Here is a 21,653-nt window from a genome sequence, read left to right on the forward strand (position 1 = left end):
TAACAAACTCTTTATTCAGTATTGGATGTATTTTTTTACAGTTTCAGGCTTTTGGTTTCCATTAGAGGAACTTAACACGCCCTTAAATCAGCAGACGAGAGGTCACTTGAGGCTAAAGCTCCCTTACGTACACTCAGACACAGTGATGACACAGTATTTTCTCGCCATTCAGTTTTATTGTAACCGTGGCTGCTGCTGCGTCAATGAAAGGACAGTAGCTACTCGGTCAGCCTCCTGAAAGACTGCACAGTGGGGCAGACGGCGCCCCAGTCCGCCGCCTTGCGGTACTCGCCCTTCTCCAGCAGGTACTGGCGGCCCTTGTAGTTGGGGTGCTCGTAGAACACCCACCAGCCTCCCAGGACCCTGCAGGAGTGCACCTCCCTCCAGTGGAAGTTCTCCAGCACGGAGGGACAGTCCTCGGTCGCCTCGAACACCCTGCCGGCGAAGTCGCCTTTAACGTAGAGCTGGATCATGTAAGGATCTCCGCTGGCCTGGAGGAGGATGGAAACAGAGAGAGGAAGAAGGGTTTGGAGAGATGTGGTGGAGGAGGTTGAGAGATGGATGCAGATTTTGTCTGTGATGAAGAGGGTGTGTGGTGGAAGAGTGAAAACATGGCTGAGAGAGAGCAGGTAAGGGTAAGTTTGAACTAATATCAAAAGTTCCATGATGACAAAATGAAGACATGATGTATGTTTTTTCTGTTGCAACATAATTCAGCATCTTCAAAAAGACTCAAAGACTCACGAAGTGAACCATCTTGCAGGAGCGGACTCTGTCGTTGAGGCCGATCCAGCTCTGGTAGTCCGGGTACTCGCCTCTGGTCAGGACGTACTGGTAGCCCAAGTAGTTGGGCCTCTCGTAGATCACCCAGGTGCCGCTCTCCACCCGGGCCGAGTTGCAGCGACTCAGGTAGGAGTGGAAGTCGGTGGAGTCGCTGTCGCACTCATACCTGCGACCCTGGTAGTTCTTGTCCTCGTAGAAGATGATCTGGGGAGAAGAAACATGAGTGAGTCTGATATCAGGGAATATTAAATCATTTAAAAATGGAGTTTGTGCCTGTAAAATTAGTTTTGTAAGCTTGTGAATTGATTGTTTCTGTCTGTAAAGAGGTCTGAACACAAGCTTTTGTAAAGGAAACAAGAGAAAAGAGATCAGGACATCTCACTCTGACTACTTTTCTACCCACTAAATGCTGCAAGCCAAGAACCTGAATGTACAAACAGAGTTTACAGGTACACATTTACTGAATTACAGGCACAAATCTCTATTTTTCCATGCCAACTTTCTGCATTATTTCATACTCCATGGCTGTTTAAACATCCTACATCAAGACAGGAACTGTCTACTGCAGTCTGCTGCATGTGTCAGTCACAACTGGAAACAGGTTAGCCCCGGCTTACATCCAATTTAAACAGCGACGGCATCCAATTTCCTGAAAAAACAAATAACTGGCTGTTCTGAAAGCGTTCCCAGAATCCTCAAATTCTGGATGAAAACATATTCCATCTGTTGTTAGATAAAAAATATATTTTTTTTTACCTGTTTATTAAGTTGCGCCTTTTTTTCTATTTGCCTATTTGTTTTGAAAATCGGTTGCATAGTGTCGTGACTGTGATGGTAATATATGAGAGGCACAAACTGAGGATAGAAACAGGTATCATGACTGACTGATCATCACACTAAACATCTTTATCTTCTACTCACCCTGCCCATCCTGAGACCAGCTGTGCTCCACCGTGTGGTCTCTCTTCAATATGTGTGTGTTAAGTAAAATACTATGTGTGTTTGAGTGTGTGTGTGTGTATGCTCGTGTGTGCCCCACGTTCTCTTTTATACCTGCAGAGAGAGCGCTCTGTAATTGAGACAACTGCTTTGTCATGAGAATGAGATCCAAAATTTGAGTCAGTGGTTCCACTGCCTGCTGCTCCTGCTTTCCAGAAAGAGGCTGTGGGATTAAACCGCATAAAGACCGCAGCCACCGAAACAACAATAACACAGAGACGTGCACAAAAACACACTCTGACAGAAATACAAATATTATAAACCTGTATTTTAATGATTGTATAAATGTTAAACTGTCCTTCTCAGGCACTGAGGGAACTGAACAATCATCTCATGCTGCAGTTCATCAAATAACCACTAGATGTCAGTGTTGTTTCATATTTTATTCTCCAATAATCCCCTTATTTTAACCTGTTAAACCCTATCCCTCTGAAAAAACACCCAAGATAACCAACCAAAATTAAGCAGGACTAGCTCCTCAACCATAATTCTGTGATGCATACAGTATATCTGGTCTCATTTGAAAGGTAAGAAGCTGGAGAATATGAATCCATTGTAAGTAAACTATATTACCATAGAGGTTACAATGGAGATGCATAAAGAGAAAATAAGTTTTTTTTTTACTTCGCCTAGTATAAAATCTTAATTTCAAAGGCAATATCACCATTATAACATAGATCCCATAGATAATGATGACTCTTTACTACAACTGGGACTTTAAATTTGATGAAAATACACAAAAATACAAAGTTTATGATACAAATTATAAAGATATACTCAGTTATGTCTACTGTATACATATGGACTGTTTACTGGGAGTTTTACTTCAAAACACTATTTCGATATAGCCATGTTACAAATAGCATAAACCCTGTAATAGTAATAAACGCAATGAATACTGATCAATATTCCTATATGAGTGAAGAGCTCTATGCTATACAGCAGATAAATGGAGAAAGGAAATAAACTTCTATAAACTTTATAAAACATAATATGTCATTATGCGTGAGATTTTCAGCTTGTTGTGTAAAAAAAAAAAAAAACATACAAAAAATAAATGAATGCAGCTATAAAAACTGGTAAATTATTTTTTTATTTAATTAAATGTTCTGGCTTCTTCCCCACAAAATCAACTACATTATGGGCAGTAATGAGGAATAATTGCAGAACTAAGTGTGTAATAGTTGCGTATGAACAGGGCCTACTTTTAGATAATAAAATAAACTAATTAATGAATAAAAATGATTAATAAAGTGTCTATACTTGAGGTCAGATGTGAGGCTTTACTAGTGTGAGGTCTTCACCTACATGTCATTACAATAGGCACCACACGGCGGCAGCATTTGCTCAGTGAAAAGACGACAGCGAGCTCTCCTCAGAGGTTCTCTACTGTTTGCTGTGATATGTTAAAGCTAATAGAATAAAACAGAATATCTTTGGAACAATCTCATTGATGATTAATTGAGTTATCTGGGAATTAATCATCAGACAATGATGCCAAAAATAATCTATAGATTGCATCTTAATTAAATCCGATTGGAGTGACGTAGTTCATGCACAAAGAATGTGTTTAACTTAGAGAAAAACCCTTTTATGACAGTAAAATTACACATAAAGCACAAGAAGAAGAAAACATTTTACCCTTAAAAAGTCCAGATTCTGTATAAAATAATAATTTCCTCTGCTTATATATAGCTTCTGGTCACCAGCGTCCACCACCAGACACTGTATACGCTATATAAGTAAATCAGAACATGTAAAGCTCCAAAACACACAAAGAACATCAATATCTGCTGTTACAGGTAATAAGAGCTGGCTTGAGCCTTGTGAAAGCTACGCATACCATCACACACACACACACACACACACACACTCGTTCTACTCATGGTGAGCGACTTGCGGTGAGCTGTCAGAGATACTTAAGATGATGTAGGACAGACAAGTGTTGGCAGTTTGCACACACACACAGAGAGAGAGAGAGAGAGAGAGAGAGAGAGAGAGAGAGAGAGAGAGAGAAACCACAGAGGAGGAGCGACAGGGAGGCAGACAGGCTGAGTAGTAATGATAGGTGACTATTCTTCCATCTAGAATAAATCAAGGAGAGCTGACCAGCAGCCTGCTATTTGGTCAGACACACTAACAAACATATAAGTGATGGATGGGCGGAATAGATGGAAGCATTTTCTCAAGACTCGCTCTGTTCTCTTTCATTTAATTTGTCTGCTCATGAAAAGTCTATAATGCAGCATTACAATGTGCAGTGACATTAATAATAATATATCTTTATTTATATAGCACAAAACAAAGTGCTTCATGTAAAAACACAAAAGCAGCAATTACCACAATAATAAAAGTACTAAAATACAAATTAATAAAGTGAAACCCATGACACAGAATAAAAACTAGAATCAGGTGAAATCAGGGAAGTTTTGAGTTTAGATTTTAAATCAGCTTTAAGTCTTTATAGTTTGAATCCCACCCATTTGAGGAATAAAGTTTTTAAGTTCAGCCAGAGAATTATTTTGAGGTAAAAGTCCGAAATATAACATTTAAATCACAATTAGGAGAGAAATACTCACATTTCTGAGATTAAATTCTGAACAAAAACAATAAAAATATATAAAATATAGGCTTCACATGGATATTCTAACACATAAGGGACTCAAGACAAAAGAAAATCTCAACTTTACGGACCTTTATTATTTAGTATTTACATAAAAATGACTCATCTTCCATGTCCTAAGAAGTATTGTGATATACAGTTCCTATAAGTCTACTGAACATTTATGAAAAATTAAGTTTTCTCTGCAACTAAAACAGCTTCAATTCTCATCAAAATAATCTGGTTTTGTTGATTCATTCAAGTTGAAGTAGATTAATTATGCACATCATGTAGCGTCAAAGGTAACTACATTTGGATCCTGCTTGGATCTCACTTTGACCTGACGAAGATCCAAGCAGGATCGAAACTTAGCCATTGTGGCATGGAGTAGTGTGCAGGCACTACCTCATTGATTCAACCTGTATTTATAAAGTGTGCTTCAATGCTTCTCTTTTTCATTTTTATAATACATTTTATTGAAGATTTAATCAAGACACGTCACTTAACAGGAGATCTATTCGATTAAACATCCATTTACAAAATAAGAGGTAAACACTGGCATCTTCTCCAAGCAGAAATTGGACTTTTGAAGCAGTGTATACCTCTAAAACCTACCCATCATATATGGTACAATGCTAGAGTCAGGGCCAAAGTCACAAACATAAAATAAATGTTTATATCCAACTCAGGTGAAATGATTTCCCACAGAATATTTTGTCCTTTTCAATCCTTTAATTTAATTTTTTTCTCCACCAGTAGGTGGCAAACCAACCAGCTTCTCCGTTACATTCTCATCATTTATAACTTTTTAAATGATGTGTGCATCTCGTCAAAGATTTGTGATGAACTCCTGACATAAATCTCCTTTTTTTTCCCTCCCCTCCTCCTCCTCCTGTACTCCGCTATCACGACATCTGGGAAATTAATTATCCTTTTCTAAATCGGTGATCACATTATTCATTTAGTGGAAGCGGCTTCCTAGAATAAAGAGCTCTTTCTTTTACCCACAACTTCTTGCTCTACTTTATCGATTTGAGATTTTTATGTTAGTAATGTTACAGATTATTATTTGAAGATATTTTTTTGTTCACGTGTGTCAATCTGTCTGTTGGGTTTCCCTCCCTAACCTCGTCTCCTCCCTCCATCCCTCCCTCCCTCTCCATGTGTCACTTTACTGCTCTTTACTCAGCAGGCAGCAGCAGTCCGTCCTCATCACTCCTTGTCTTTAGATCTCCCTGCTCCTTCTGCCGCCGTGCTGCCTTTTTTTGACACAAAAGGGGGGAAACGTTGGAAAACTCATATTCTCTCAGGCTGGATTCACTCGTTTTCACCAATGGATGGAGTTTATTCCCCGGCAAGCACGGTGACTTCTTAAAAAGTGAGTGAGCTTTTACATGACAACTTGGAAAAGTTCTTCACCTAACAACTGAAAAACTACAGATAAAATAGTTCAAATGTAAAAACAACATGATAGATAATGATGCAAACATGCCTGACAATGAAGTAATATAAGTTTTATGACAGTTTAGACTGATACATTGTACAGTTTATGGCAATGTTGGACTCATTTCATGTCAAAATGCATACATTTTGGTATAAACTATCTGTTTTTACTACAGTAAAGTAAGTGGAACTCAGTCCAGAACCTTAAATGTAACATACACTTTTCTCATTATTTGACAAAAATAGATAATTATAGTATTACCAGAAAACAGAGTTGTCACTTTTTATGACATATGATTGAAATGAAATGTGTTTTCTTTTAGAAAATGCAGTTAATGATCGTGAAAGTACATAAGTTATTGCATTATCTAATATTTGGTTCACGTACAGTTGATGTAGAGTATTTGATTAAGTGGTAATTTTATGTTACAGAGGTGCTTTGAATTAGTTTTTGATTCTATTTTACATTTGATAACATTTAATTCTAAGATAAATATTAGAAATTTATGATATTCCTTACATTTGGTATCTTTAATCTTTAAAGGAGTGACTTTCTCTTCCTTGCACAGCCCTGACACAGCAGCTCTTAGTGTTTTGCTTTAATAAAAATATTTTTTATTTTTTATATAACTTGACAACCACTTTGGAAAACATGTTTTCCTTTGCGTGGTGGAAGCTTAATTTGAACTCTTGAGCAATCTGTCACATGCTTCTTTTTTTTCTGGCACTAGGGATCACCAGTAATTTGAAAATTAATCCAATTTTCTAATTAGCTTTTAAATTTTGCAATGGAAAATTCATGTTGTGAGGAAAAATGGAAAATGTTGAGATTGAAAGCTGGTAGAGAAATTACTCAATATGTTACTTTATATAGCCTAAGATGTATAAAAAAATATTTAAAAAAAAACATTGAAGTGCTGATATAATGTTAAAGGGAGATTAAAATATAATAAAATAAAATAAAATATTTTTATAACCACTTTAAATGACTTGCTTTTGCTAATATTGATATATTCAATTAAAAAACACCTTTTAAATGTATAAAACAGCTATAAAAAAGACATAAAGACACTTCCTAATGCTAATGCAAAGACTGTGGAAGGATAATATAGTGTCACTGCTCATAATTTAATTGTTAAAAAAATGACATAATTCATTGTTCAGTTTGGCAAGCAACCAAGTATCAATCATTTTAATATCCTTTAGTTGAACTGACCCTTTTCACAGAGGTGTTGTGGGTTAAACACAGCTGCAGCTAATCAAATTAATAATGAGGAGACTGTTTTGTCAGTGCTGCTCACTGGCATATAAATGAGTTTAACCCTATCAATAGCGGTTCATTTGACACACCTGAATCAAACTGAGCCATTATTATATTAATATTATTAACTGCAGCTGTGTTTGTCCTGCTGTGACACCCAACGTCAGGTGAACAGCCTCCGTTTACCTGCTTAATATCCGTGACGTTAATGTTGCCTTAGGGGATAAAAGACAGCTCTAAAAGTTGAGCCTTAACAACAATAAAGTCAATAATCACTTGTATATGTGTGCCGAATTTACCAGAATGTTCTACAGATTTAAGGCAGTATTTACAATAGGTGTATATTTGATGATAATGAGTAATAAATAATGATCTAATTATTATTTGAGTGGTATTTGAATTGAGTTCGTCACACGAGACCAAGGAGGGGCTATACATCTCTGTTGAAATAAGTCATTAACTAGCTATTTAATAATGAAATATAGCAATATGAACATTTCAGGAACAAAATCTGACTTAGTAATGTTATGTGATAGCCTAATATGATATAGTAGCATATTATAATGGAAAGTTAAAGCTATTATAGCCTACTGTTGCCTACAAGTTGTTAATGAATAGTATTATTCCCACTGTCTCATATGAAGGTGGCTTACTTCTTTTAATGTATACAAGCAGAAAAAAGCAAAGTCTGAAAATAAAAACTTATTTAGATAGTTCCCTCATTATAATGTACAATGTGGATTTATATTACACTGATTATAACCTAAATTAAAGCTCAATATTTTAACCCTAAACTTAATGATTTTGTTATCATTTGACCCAAATAGAAATGTGTGGTAGTTGTTTTACATGATGAACAAGGTTTATTATGGCAACAAGAATACATTGATATTTAATGTTCCTGAATGATCTGAGAGAGTATGACTCCCAAAATAGAGTATCTCATGCCTGGTATTATTGTAAGCAAAGTTTGCCTCTGTTTCTGGTATTATATCGTTCATCGGGGCTACTAATTGAAGCAATTCAGTACCTGTGTGTGGGGGTTTAAGAGCTCACCGTGAGGCTGGCTGAGTTTCCTCGTAAACAAAAAGTTATGTTTACATCCAGAACACATTGTGTAACAAATGTGATGAATGATTTCTCCTCGTCATAAAACGCTTGTTGTTTTGCACATGAGACACGTAATGTCCTTGAGTCCACTCAAGGACCCCTTTGAGCCTCCTTAAAATCAACTTGAAACCTCTCAAGGGCTCCCGGGATCCTCTCAGGGTCATTTGGACCCGACTCACAAACTTTAAGGTGTCACCAGACACCAATAATTTCTACTCAACTATAGTCCCATTTAGCCTGCGCTACTGTAACTGTAACTGTAATCTAGGACCCTTATGAACCCTCTGAAGGGCTCTTGGGTGTCATCAGACTCCACTTTAGTGTCCCTACTTAGAGAATTCAGTTAATTTAATTACAGTGAACACCTAAAATCCCATTAAAGGCCCTTGAAGACACTCCAAAGACCCCCCTAAATTAGACGGCGCCTAAATGAATCCCCTCCAGTATTTTGCAGGTTTTCTATGTGTTTCTATGTGTTTCTATGTGTTTCTATGTGTTTCTATGTGTTTCTATGTGATTCGCTACCGAGTGTGACTCTACTGTACATTTGGCCTCCATGTGTGCTAGTAAAGTCTGTGTTGGGAGTGTGTGGTCTCTTGGCGAATGTGTCGCTTGAAGTGGTTTCATGTGTGTGAACGAGTGAGTGAAAGACACTTTTCAAGCGTAACAAGGTCTTACCTCTTTTTTCACCTTTTTTTTTTTTTTTACTGTATTAATGATATGAATATATTAGCCTAATAAATAACTATTTTCTGTTTGGCATGAAAATAGATTTTTAAATTTTGATTCTTAAAGCTCAAATAAAAGTCTGGCGTCATAAAGAAAAAATACGTTGTTCTGAAACAGAATGAGGAATAAAAGCCAGAGAATTAATTAGAAAATAGTAAATTCAATTCAGAAATGAAAAGAAAAGGATGACATTTATTATATATATATAAACTTGCCTTGATTAAATATATATAATATTATCTCAGCCATACAGATATTAAGGTTAAAATTAAAAAATATATTTTTATTGTAAAGTTGTAGACATTATACTGAAATGAAACTTTCTGTGTGTTCCAATACCCATACTATTTAGTGTGCCAGAAAAAGATTAAGTATGTCCTAACACATAGTATGTCAAATGCAGTAAAATAAAATAGCAGGATGTCCTACTACATCCGGTCCGGCTATTCTGACCCACAATCCTCTGCACAGTGAATATATGAGCAATAGGGTCAAAGTTCAAGACGCAAAGTAGTATGTCTCAATACTGCATGCAACCGTACGTACTTTGTAAGGGCAGCTGCAGTACGTACTAAAAGAAAAAGAAAAAGTATGCGATATTGAACCTTTAATTTCAGAATAAGAGAATACTGAATTAACTGGTTAACTTTAAGTAAAACCTGCAGCCTCTTCAGGTATATTGCAGTCTGTATGTACAGTATTAGTTAATTTCTCTGTACTTCAGCACGTTGGATTTGAAATAAAACAATATTTATTGTATTATACCTTTTTGCACATTGATGGGATTTTGTAGGAGTCATCATATCGGATATGTGGCTGTACAGGACTTTCTAACAGAAGATATTTTTTAACATGTAACGGTAGGAAAAGCACAGGTGTAAATAATTACATGAATTCACCGTCACACTGTCTTCCTGGGACACTTAATTAGAACCATCGTTAACGTTATTAGTAACACCTGTCCTGTTGCTTTCCCTCCTGTGAGTTCTATATGATGAAGTCTTCGACAAGCGGTAACTTTTGGTCATGTGACGGACTTGACAAGTAGAGGAACGACCCAGTGTTTGATCCTAAAGACTTTTGGGTTTCTTTGTCTATATATTTAGGATCATTGTCCTGCTGTATTGTGTTCTGAAATTGAGAAACTAAAAGTCTCATAAAGCTGAAAGCGAGCAAGCTCAAATCCAATGTGGCAGACTGTCCAAATACAGAAGACACACAAAACTGAAGAGCTCTGTGAGTTTCTTTCAAACACCACAACCATCCTTCTTTTTTTATATGTCTCATTAATGACTTAAACTGGTTAGGGGGAGAAATTATGAAGGAGGGAAGGGGGCTGATTATAATCAATTGACCCAAATATTCCAAAAATGTGTTTATTAAAAGTGGACCAAACTGAAAGAAAGAGAGAGAAGCTTATGTTTCATGCAATTTAATATTTATAGTCTTTGATTTTTACGCCTTGCATTCATGTTTTATTTGCTTGCTTACTAAAAATGAATATGAAAAGAGTTTAATTGGCATTGCGTCCTGTGTTGATTTGAGAAAAACGACTTAGACGGACATAAAGCATTTAGTTATTTTCCTCCCCGGAGTGAAAATAATCCTCACCAGTGGAAAACAGATTTTCTTTTTTTGGGTGGGGGGGATCTCAGACATTTTTGTTGGTTTTAGTGGCCTGGAAAATACTCAGCAATCATTAAATCTGTTTTATGATATAAGGAATTAATGGGTGAATTAGAAAAAGGCAGCATGGGGAGGGAGATAGAGCAGCAGCAGGGTCAACACGGTGGTCTTTTTAGGAATAAAACGGCTTTTTAATCGGATATTGTGGAAAAACATTGTCAGTAAAGTCGCCCCGTTTGGGAAGGGATGTTTTCAATTTGATTGTTGTCAGTCAGTCGGTTGAATTTCTCGCCATAACGGTACTGCTGTAGTGCAAGTGAACCGTGATGAATTGTGGAAAATGCTTCGCTTTCAACTCCAGCATTGGTATTGTGATTGGGTCGCACGAGCCAATCACCAGCAAGGAGCAGATGCCGCTAGCACTTTCCCCCTGCTCCCAGTGTTTGTGCTAAGCTAGGCTAATCACATCCCGAGCGCCTCAGCGAAATGCAGTAAAGAGACAGATTGCAGTGGGTGGGGAGAGGGGCGTCGTCGAGCTCCGTACTGTGTGATTCTAATTTATTTTTTTCTGTCTTGTTTGTGTTGGACTGGCTTTTTTTAACAACGGCAATTAATTTTGCAATGTGCGTTTTATTATAATCATGTGTCGCTTTTTGGGTTCGGATTTTGTGTGCCGCTGCCGACTTTACGGTCATACCAGCGGAAACCGCACGGTGTGACGAGGACGAAACACAAAGCAGAGAGAGAGAGCAGCTTTCCCTCACTGTGCCAAGTTTATTTAGCCGTGCGTGATGCTGCAGGTCTTGGGGGTATACAGTACTGTTCGTATATGCTTTTTGAGGCTTTGCTGATTTATAAATGTTATTGAACCAGTGTAAAGAAACCACATGGAGACATGAGATGTAAACATTTAAGTCTTCACTTTAATGCCTAAACTTTGGGCATATAGGAGCCTCAGCAGATTACAGTTTATGAGCGCTGAGTACAGTTTAAGCACCTATAAATTCATATCATCTTGATGCCACGTGTCTTTTCTTCATTCTTGCGTTGTAATGTTGCGATTTCATGTGACCTGTCAAGTGATCTCATCTCGGGAAATACACCGTACTTGTTTCTTTGCAAAGAGTTAGATGAGAAGATCGATACCACTCTCTAGTGTCCAATGACTTCCTATCGTCTCTGCTGACAGACTCCAGTCCTGTCCTGCTGCGTCGTGTCGTGTCATGTAGCGTTATGAAATGCCATCTAATATTGTGAGCTGTTGTCATGCATTATCTGTCCTTTCCTGATTGTGTTCAGTCGTGTTGTTCAATGTTAGGTTGCACTATAATGTCAATAGTTGATGTTAATACCACCTATATTGGAAAAGACGGAAAAATATAGAATATTAAGCTGATATTTTAAACATTTTTAGTTTAAATCTATGTTTTCTGGTTGTATTCTTACCCGCGGTATACAGAATGCATTGTCATAGTGTTCCTTACACGCCCTCACGTCTGTCATTATAACGTATCATTTACTCCAGGGTGTCCAAACAGAGAATAATATACTTGTCTGTATTTAGTCTGAGTGAACGCCACTTGTTGACCTGTGATTCGTCCCAGATGCCTCCGACTCCGTCTGTTGTGGTCGTCGCCGCCTCGCTTGTGTATGAAGAACAAAGAAGTGCGTTTGCCGAACAAAGCGACCAGTTGTTGATGAGAAATGGCTCTTCACTGTCAACACTGGCATGAGTATGAAAGATGATCTGCTTGATATACGGTGTTTAGGTGCAGGAGGACCATTTCAGCTGGCTGGTTTTGGTTTTATCAGCGCAAACTCATCCTTACCCCCTCTCTAACTCAAACGTATGTCGGCTTAGTCACCATATTCATGCTCCAATTAGGAGCTGACATCAAAAACGGATACTAAGCTCTGTGGATTGAAGCTTTTTGAATATGTACTGTCTTTTATTAGTTTATTTTTTATTGTCTTCACGTCCTTAGCTCGACCTGACTGTATCTCTTTTTTTAAACTCCCAGCTTCACACTCTGCGCTGGGTGCTCCTGGGGTTTTCAGGGTGATGGAGCAGCGCGGCGGAGGTGGTGCAGGCGGGGGAACGGAGAGCCCCGGCCTTCGGGCGAGCAGCGCCAGCCCAGAGGAGAGAGGGGAGAGCCCCGCCTCCAGCGGCCCCCCGCCGTGCAAGTCGAGCCGCCCGGAGGTCAACGGCAGCCCGGCAGCTCCGCGGATCCGACAGAACGGCACGCCGCTGAGACCACTAGGAGGTGGGGTGTCAACACGGATACACACACATGTTGCTTAAATACAAGTCATTTGTAGTGTCTGACACATAGAACGGTACACAAGCAGAGATACAGGCAGACGTTAGGTACCACCAGCGGGTGAGAGGAACCTGAATGCTTCCAAGATCTGGATTAAGTTAGATGTTGGAAAACGTCAGATGTCCGTCCATGCTGACACAACAATACTCTTACTCTATTCTTCCTGTGTTGTTTTCCTTTCACACTTTATCCCACATGCCTCTTTTGGGTATTTCAATCTGCTATTCATTTATTTTTTTTCTGTCCTTGTTTTGAAAACGTACCCATCACACTTTCCCAGACCCCCAAAGCGAGTCTTCACATTTTCTGGTTTTGTCTTTTACAAAATCCAAAGATACTGTAATCAATTTGCGCTAAGAGAACCCTTCATTTTACCAAGCCAGTTTGCATTTTGGCTCAATTAGGGACTTATACAGTGACTTAAGTATTTTTTTAAGAAGAAAAAAAAGTCAAAATTCTCTGATTGCAGCTTCTTAAATGTGAATATTTTCTGGTTTCTTTACTCCTCTATGACAGTAAACTGAATATCTTTGAGTAGTGGACAAAACAAGATATTTGAGGACGTCATCTTGGCCTTTGGGGATCACTGATCACCATTTTCTGACATTTTATAGACCAAAAAACGAATCGATTAATCGACAAATTAATCAAAAATGTAAATAATCGTAAGCTGCAGCACGATTTTTGAGATGAGTCAGAATGACTGCAAACGAGTGCAACACTTTGAATGCCTCAAAAGGACTGATCGTTTAGCGTTCGCCCCATTTGAACAATTCTTTTGCTCGGCCATGGCGTGCTAAAACGTTAGCGTAAAGATGTGTGTGTGAGCAGAGGGCACCAAGATAAAGTCCATGTGGATGATGTCGGTGTCTGCTGTTGGTGGGTCTACGTTGGTTGCATCTAAAATACCCAACACACTCACGCACAAATGCCCATTATTCTCTCATGCAGTTGAGAGCATCATCATGCATCATCACACAAACATTGTAACACTATCCACACACCCACACAGAGATGTTGGCCTGGGTTGCGTCCCTCCACCCTTCCACTGGGTGCTTGTCTTATTGGCCGATAGCGTGCCTGATGCTGCTGTGGTTTTGGCTCCGGCTGATCCGTCGCTGCTGCCTCGTCAGGAGGACGATTGATAGCTTGTTAATTAGCCGGTCCTGTGGGACCCGAGCAGTGGACTGGATGGGTGTGAATGGTTCCAAGGAGGAGCTCTCGGGAGTCGCCCAATAACGAGTCTAGACCAACGCACTGGAATGGGTTCCACCGCCGGAGTCATGGCATCGCTCCTGAGTGCTAAATGATATAGATATCATGTCCAGCAAAGCGCTTTAAGAGCGGTTCTGGAAACAAGCCTTATTCATTGTGGGTTTTAATGTGTGGTGCAAAACGCAAATACAGTTGTACAATCTTACACTGACTTACATTCACACTGGCAGCTGCCCAGTTTAACCAGAGTCTTCCACTGAGACCACCAAGCAGCTATACTTGCAGCAACACTACGTCACCGAACACACGGAAATTAGTTGCTGTCAGCTCTGGTTTCTGTAGGAATCCCCTTCACACACATCCCGTTCACACACATCCCGTTCACAACGCTTAAGGAAGCTTAAAAAAGAACAGATTTTAGTACATTTTCACAGAGGAAAAATATAGAGACGGACATATCTCTCCATTGAAAAACTAAGTGCCTTGCTGAGGAGCACCTTAACATTCATAATCATAACGAGTAGAAAGGATCCCACAGAAAACACCAACAGAGAAACTTATGTAGAATATGGATCTGTGAAACATTAAGCAACATCCACCTCCTGGAAAGAGGACAGACTACGTGTCCACACGAGATCTGCTGGTCCCAGTGGGGTTCTTCTCCTGTAACTCTCTTTCGTGTCTGTCTGCCAGGTCTGATGATCCCAGTCTACTGCGTGGTGGAGCACGCAGACGTGGGCGTATCCGGCGACTGCGATGGGCACGGCGAACGTCACGCCGAGTTTGTGTTGGTCCATAAAGATGTCCTCTTCACGCAGCTGGTGGAGACGGCACTGGCCGCTCTGGGATACTCCCACAGCTCAGCTGTACAGGCAAGTGGTAAGTAGAGTGTGTGTGTTCAAATCAATCCATTCATGTTGAGGTTCTCTCTATGGAACCACTTCTGATAACTTTACAAGTAGTTAAAAGTGGACAAATTATTTATCTGATTTTGACCTTTTGTAACCCAGTGGACTGTCTCCAAAAAAAGTTTAATTCCCTCAATCACATAAATTAGACGGCTAATGAATGGATCTGTGTGCAAAAATCACAACCCACATGACAGAAGGGCTGATCTGATCTGCAGGAAGCGGGTTTAACTCTTCTTTAGTCCTGAAATGGTGCATCTTTTATCGTGTCTTTCCGGTTATTCCTTCTTCTGGATTCAGACGTTTAAATGCAGATTATCCCTGCATGGTGGTGTCTTTATGCTGTGACAGTTTTCCTAAAATTAGATTTTAAAAATTGCAATATATCGCCTTTCTTACAGCATGGCAGTATATTTGATTGTTACCCCTGTATCATGATATGCATCGATCATATCCCCAGATTCTTGCCAATAAACAGCCCTAGTTTTAGCCATACTAGTAAGAGAATGCACTATACTATGATATCCTGTTTGGAAATGGTCCTGTGACAATGAATATCAGTCAACCTGCAACCCTGTCTGACAATTCAAATATGACAATGATGTATTTTTGACCAGTGATTTATTAGCTGCTTCCTTTAGTCAGCTGCAGTTTCTCTTAAAGGACTTAAATTCGAGAAAACTGTGACCGTATTGAAGTGAAAGGAACAATTCTCAGCGTTTGACTTGAAATCCAAGATCTTGTAAATGCACAACTTTGAGGAAAAATCATTGCTCCATTAAGACGATTTTGTGGCGCATTTGCTTGATTGACAGCCGGGGTGGTTTCCACTTCCTGCTCAGCTCCACCCAGGCCCTCCTCCAGTTTGACGCAAGTTGGATTTACGCGGTTTAATTACGCAGTGACGTCACATCCCTAGTTTTTCTACATCATAATAATTGACAACTACATTTAAATTAAAAAAAAAAAAAAAAACGTCCCCTCGTTTGTTGACACAAAGTCGTCAGCCTCTGCGTCTTTACATCACATCTGGGAAATCCAAAACGTTTCCATTATTACATGCTAATGGGAAACATCTCATGTTTCACTCTTTCATTGGTAATTGATGAGAAATTAATTACTTCCAGCAGCAGTTTAATGCTGCTGGTTTCCAGATGGGTGGGGTTTTTGCCACACATGGCATACAATGAGCACTGAAATGTTTAGACGATCACAGAGTAAGGTATTTACCAAGAAGGTATTTTAAAAGATAAATCTCTAACACTTTATCTCCTGATGGGGATTCACTTCACCGCGAAGATTCAACCGAACACTCTCAGTCTGTGTGTGTCTGCGTCTCAGACCAGCACCAAAACTTTCTCATCGTTTTGAGATCAAAACAAGAGGGCAGACAACATCCAGTCGACCATGAAACAACAGCCTTCACACACACACACAGAGCGAGAGCAGCAGGGCAGTTTGACATTCCTGGTGTGTCCCGTAAACACAGGGCGCTCTAACCAAGCGGCCGACGCCCTGCGACCCCCCTCGCCTCTCCCAAATAGCTAGGTTTTGTTCTGAGAAATAAGCCTTTTCTTTTCAAATAAATAATTTTTGGCTGGAGTCATGCATTTTTCCCCCAGTGTGGTCACAACCAAAATTATACAGAGTCTCTTCTATTTTCTTCTGCCATTGAATTGCATCTTGCATAACTCTGGCTGGACGGGTATTTTTAAACTCTTAACTGGCACAGGGGGTTTTTCTTTAATTAACTTGCACATTATGGCTAATTAAAAAGCAGCTATTTCTTATTTAGGGGTATATGGTTACTGCTCTGGATTTAACATGGGCTTAGGTGAATTGCTGAGCAAAAAGAACTAACTAAATTTAATTTAAGGGCATGTTTTGGGAAGCATTCACTGATATTACTCACTTAGAAATAACCATTTACCGTATTTTAAGGCCTTGCAAACCACCAGAGGTTCCCAGAAACCTTATTTTAAGAAACATACCGCACTTAGGACAATATCGCTCGACCAGATTATATTTAACATGTTTAAAATACACTCAGCATGTGAAGTTAATCAATAGTTTCAGTCATTACTTGCCTGGATTTTCATGTTGAAAGCTGTTTTATTCATGCTCAGGGACAATGTTCTTACATTTTTTTTTGTTTTAGGTTGCAATCTATTTTTATTTTTTTCTTATACACAACATAACATTGTGACATATGATACAATATCAATACATATGCATCCTCACATAATATAGGAATATCTGCAAGTCATAGCAGAGTCATTAAGCCCAAAGACAAAAAAAGAGATACATATTTTAAAAAGAATAATAATATATAAAATGATTAACTACTTACAAAAGCCAAAACAAAATTTAGAAAACAAGGATACAAATAATAAAAACATTTTTGCATCATTTCTATATTTGAGTAGTATTATTTGGCATTTTTGTACTGCAAAATCTTATTTATTGACCAACATAAGCAGATACTATTAAATCTGTGATGAGCTAAAATTAGCAGATAATATACATATGCATGGCATAATACATATGCATCCTTATAAAATATAGGGATATCAGCAAGCCATAGCAGAATCATGAAGCCCAAAGACAAAAAAGAGACAGAAATTAAAAAATAAAATAATGAAAAAGAATAATAACTAACTAAAATAACTACTTGCAAAAGTCGAAACAAAATTAAGAAAACGAGGATAAAAGTAAATAAATAAAAATGAAAATAGAGACAAAAAAATATCTGGAATTTTATATTTTCATTTAATTTAATTTAATTTAATTTAATACATTTCTAGTTTAATATTATTAGTAATATTATTTGGCATTTTTGTACTGCCAAATCTTATTTATTGACCAACATAAGCAGATACTGATACATCTGTGATGAGCTAAATTCAGGCGAAAATATCGTCTGTTTCGGTGTATCATTTGGGCTCCAGAGATAAGTGTGAGTAATATTCATCTACACTTAAAATTAAAATTTTGAGTTCTGTCATCTAACATATTTTGGCGAAGGAAGAGTTTTAAAATGTTAAAGTAGGTCTGTAAATCGGTAACCGGCTGATGACGTGTTAAAGTATTAACAATCATCTTTAATGCAAAGTCTGCTGGAGGACTCATATATGCCAGTTATGAGAGGAATATTGTGCTTTCAGACAGGAGAACAATGACCTCACAGTGTTTATTCAGCACATCAACATCTCATTCAGTCTTTAATGTTGAGCTGATTTTACATTTCTCTTCTGATTAATCAACTGTGGAGTCCCGAGAGAGCAGCCTTTGTTCTTTTGCCCCTATCACCACCATCCTCATGCGAAGACGACACACACACACACACGAGTGAGGCTGGCAGGCCAAGGCCAGGCAGGGTCTGTGTTTGATTTAGCAGATCCTAACGCGATTAGGCCTGTTTAGATTTGCACTTCCAGTCACGGTTGTTGGAAGGCCGGGGGAATGTTCAACCCAGGATGATGCTCCAAGACTGGGAGGCTCGCCTGTTAAACGCTGCTCCACAAAACACACAATACAAGCAGGTTCTAACTACATTTCCAATAGGATATGCGTATTCTAAATCTTTAAACAAACAAATGAACACATGCTTTAATCGTGTATTTGTCATCCTCTGTTTGCTTGTGTTTCTCCCCAGGCATCATTAAAGTGGGCCGGTGGAAGCCGATGCCCATCCACTACCTGACGGACGCTCCGGAGGCGACGGTGGCCGACATGCTGCTGGACGTTTACCACATGGTCACACTGAGGATCATACTGCACAGGTCAGCATGGGTTTGACCGTTGCTATGTATAACAGACCGTTGCTATGGGCGCAGCTCTGATGTCGGACCGTTTTTGTGTCAGAATATTGATTTCTTCAGTAAATGGCAGTGTAATAAGCGGGATAATGTACAGATAGTGAGTCATTGTTGTGAAAGAATCCCCTTCAGGACGATGAGAGACATGCAGCATCGCCCTGTTGCGGATTCTTTCACAACAATGACCCGCTTGCTGTACATTATCCCTTACTTTATAACCTTTAACTGGGGGGGGAATCACTTACTGCTTCTTGGAATTATAGCAGATTGTTGGTTGATTTTGACCAATGTCACAGCCTCTGCTTTAAGACAGATTGAATCTGTGTATAACAAGTTGTTTCACGCGTGCAGCTATGCGCGGCTGGAGGAGCTGCCGTCGGAGCAGTGGACCCACGCCACGGTGAGGAACGCCCTCAAAGAGCTGCTCAGAGAGAACAACCAGAGCGCGCTGGCCAAGGAGTGTCCTCTCTCCCAGGTGTGTTCCCAGCTGCTACAGGAAGTCAAGTCATACTTTCAGACAGTAGATCACCTCTTTTCCATTATATATAAATGTTTATCTGGGTTTGATTCTGTTTCTGTCACACACACACACACACACACACAGATAGCCGAGATGCTGCTAAGTATTTTCTCCAAACACATGTGGTTTCATCATCAGTTCACCGCACACTTAGAGCACTGTGTAATCTCTCTTTAACGCACACACACACACTCTAGTATTGATACCGTCCCATGGGAAAGGATGCAAACACGCACACCTCAATTATCCTGCTCACACACACCCTGCAGTCATTAGACTTGAGAGTGTGTCATTTGGACTCGTGTGATTTATACTCGGGACTTAGTCATGATGTAATTAGTGATTAGGGGAAGTGTGTGGGTGGTGTGTGTTTGCAGCCTGACTCATGTGACTTTTAATCCTCAGTGTTTCCCATGTCGAGCTTCCACTACTTGCGTACACTCGTGTGCATCTCCCTGCTCTGTGGAAGAGGCCGCGGTGCATGCTGGGAAAAGGGAGGGCAGGGTGAAGAGTTTTAATAATTCAGCTGCTGAGATTTTTCATTTTCTGTAGCAAAAAAAAACTCTCAAAGCGCTGCCACTCCCAAGACTACGCAAGCTTTTCATGAACGGACTCTTGAATCGTCTGAAAGAGGAGTTTATTTTGTAGTCCTAATCCATCTAGAGAGCAATAATCAATAATAACATGATGAGGAGTGTCACAGATTTGCTGCTGTTGACTTTTGTCTGAGTAATTGTATTTGTGTCCTCTTCTCTCTGCCCATCAGAGTATGATCTCAGCGATAGTGAACAGCTCCTACTACATCAACGTCTCCACCTCTAAGTGCCAGGAGTTTGGACGCTGGTACAAGAGGTACAAACGCATCAAAGGTAACTCTCACGCCTCGCACGCGCTCATCCATTTCCAAAGTCCTGAAGCAGCTGAGTGCACATGAAGAGTTCAGTTATATTTCCTCAATTCGAAACAGACTCTGTGGCACAAAGTGAATCAGTAATGCTTTCCCCTTTGTGCCAAAAAACTGCCCTTGAGCAAGGCACTGTGGTGCTTATGTGACAGCTGACAAATATATGAAACGCTTAGTCTGCATGGTCATGGTGTAATTTGTGCAATCCAACCCTTTTAAAGGGCGGGTCCATCTGCGTTCTGTTACAACGCCCACTCAGATGATGCAAAAAACAGTGACGTAGGTTACCAAAGTGAGCTAATTGAAGACAATCAATAAGGTTATGAGTAATGTGAACGCTAGCACTAGCTGAGTCAAAGTTAGGTTTGATAAATTTGGAAATAACTGAGAGGGTTAGTTTGGATTTTTTTGACGTGGGGTTGTACGTATACTCCCGTGTTCTGCGAGGTAAAATGACTGTTTTTGTGAATGGAGTCTGGTGGCATTGAAGAGCGCCATCTAAGTTACTGTATGTAACGTTAATACACCGACTATAAGGATGTGTATATATTGTATATTGTATATGTAGCAGCGTTATAATGCAGAAACCTACGTCAGAAATCTGTATTGTAAAATTCAAACACATGGATGAAAAACTCAAAATCACCGTGGCGCACGTAAACACAATTATTCACAGTAATGTGGTTGTTTGTGTGCATGTAATCGCAGTCTGTCGCAGGTGTTGCAGCTCCGCATTGTTCAGTAACTCCCCTGTTAAGTGTCTGTGAGCTGATGCAGTTTATTGGCACGTGTTTCCCTGTTAAATTCTCCCACCTTGTTAAAAAAAAGTTTTAAGTGACCAACTCTCCTCAAACCATCAGCCCTGTTCAGCTGTTTACACTTTATGCGCCTCATGTTGCTTTTGAAAAGTCCTGAACCGTGGAGCCGCTGTCAGAGCTCTTTTTTAAAGCTGACACTCACCGCTAATCACAACTCCACTCGATATAACTCACCTGCCTCGCCGCCTTTTGTTTTAGCGATTTAGTCGCTTTTAAGTGTGATGCTTTTTAATGAAGTTTCTCCATTCTTCTGTCCACCCCCCGCGCGTATGTGTCTAATCTGCCGCATGAGACGTCTGTCACTGACAGCTCTCAGTAGGAAGGAACTGTCACACATGGTCTGCATTAATGTCACCCTTAATACACATGACAAAACTAAATGCTCTTAACTCCTAATGGAAAACAGCAGCAACCCCCCCGACACACACACACGCCACCAAAAACCCAGAATAAGAGCTCTTCTTACACTTATTACACACACACACACACACTGGGAAGGTAAAAACCTGAAGCCCTGCCAAACCTCACTCCAACTTTTATTCCCCTAATAACCTAAAATGTGACTCTCAACCAAACCCAGCAGAAGCATAATAGGA

At 39.5% G+C, this 21,653-nt stretch overlaps 2 protein-coding genes across 5 annotated transcripts in view; one reads left to right on the top strand and one right to left on the bottom strand.

Annotated features, from left to right (window-relative positions):
* Positions 1-156: 156 nt before the first annotated feature.
* Positions 157-1,812, bottom strand: LOC119483888 (gamma-crystallin S-like). The gene is made up of 3 exons (XM_037762363.1): positions 1,705-1,812; positions 745-987; positions 157-491 (listed from the first exon to the last, which is right to left on the bottom strand). The coding sequence occupies exons 1-3, from the start codon at positions 1,711-1,713 to the stop codon at positions 219-221; spliced, it is 525 nt and encodes a 174-aa protein (XP_037618291.1). The 5' UTR covers positions 1,714-1,812; the 3' UTR covers positions 157-218.
* LOC119483886 (DNA-binding protein SATB2-like) overlaps positions 996-21,653 on the top strand; it is a 29,736-nt gene continuing 9,078 nt past the window's right edge. For 3 of the 4 annotated variants that reach the window (XM_037762359.1, XM_037762362.1, XM_037762361.1), the window contains exons 1-7: positions 996-1,232; positions 5,574-5,762; positions 12,575-12,817; positions 14,783-14,968; positions 18,653-18,779; positions 19,167-19,290; positions 20,102-20,204. In XM_037762359.1, coding sequence (XP_037618287.1) covers positions 12,616-12,817; positions 14,783-14,968; positions 18,653-18,779; positions 19,167-19,290; positions 20,102-20,204 — 742 coding nt within the window. In that variant the 5' untranslated portion in view covers positions 996-1,232; positions 5,574-5,762; positions 12,575-12,615. The remainder of the gene's footprint in view (positions 1,233-5,573; positions 5,763-12,574; positions 12,818-14,782; positions 14,969-18,652; positions 18,780-19,166; positions 19,291-20,101; positions 20,205-21,653) is intronic. The other variant, XM_037762360.1, reaches the window with a different exon arrangement.

Source organism: Sebastes umbrosus, chromosome 24, assembly GCF_015220745.1.
Source record: "Sebastes umbrosus isolate fSebUmb1 chromosome 24, fSebUmb1.pri, whole genome shotgun sequence".
Classification (NCBI taxonomy): domain Eukaryota; kingdom Metazoa; phylum Chordata; class Actinopteri; order Perciformes; family Sebastidae; genus Sebastes; species Sebastes umbrosus.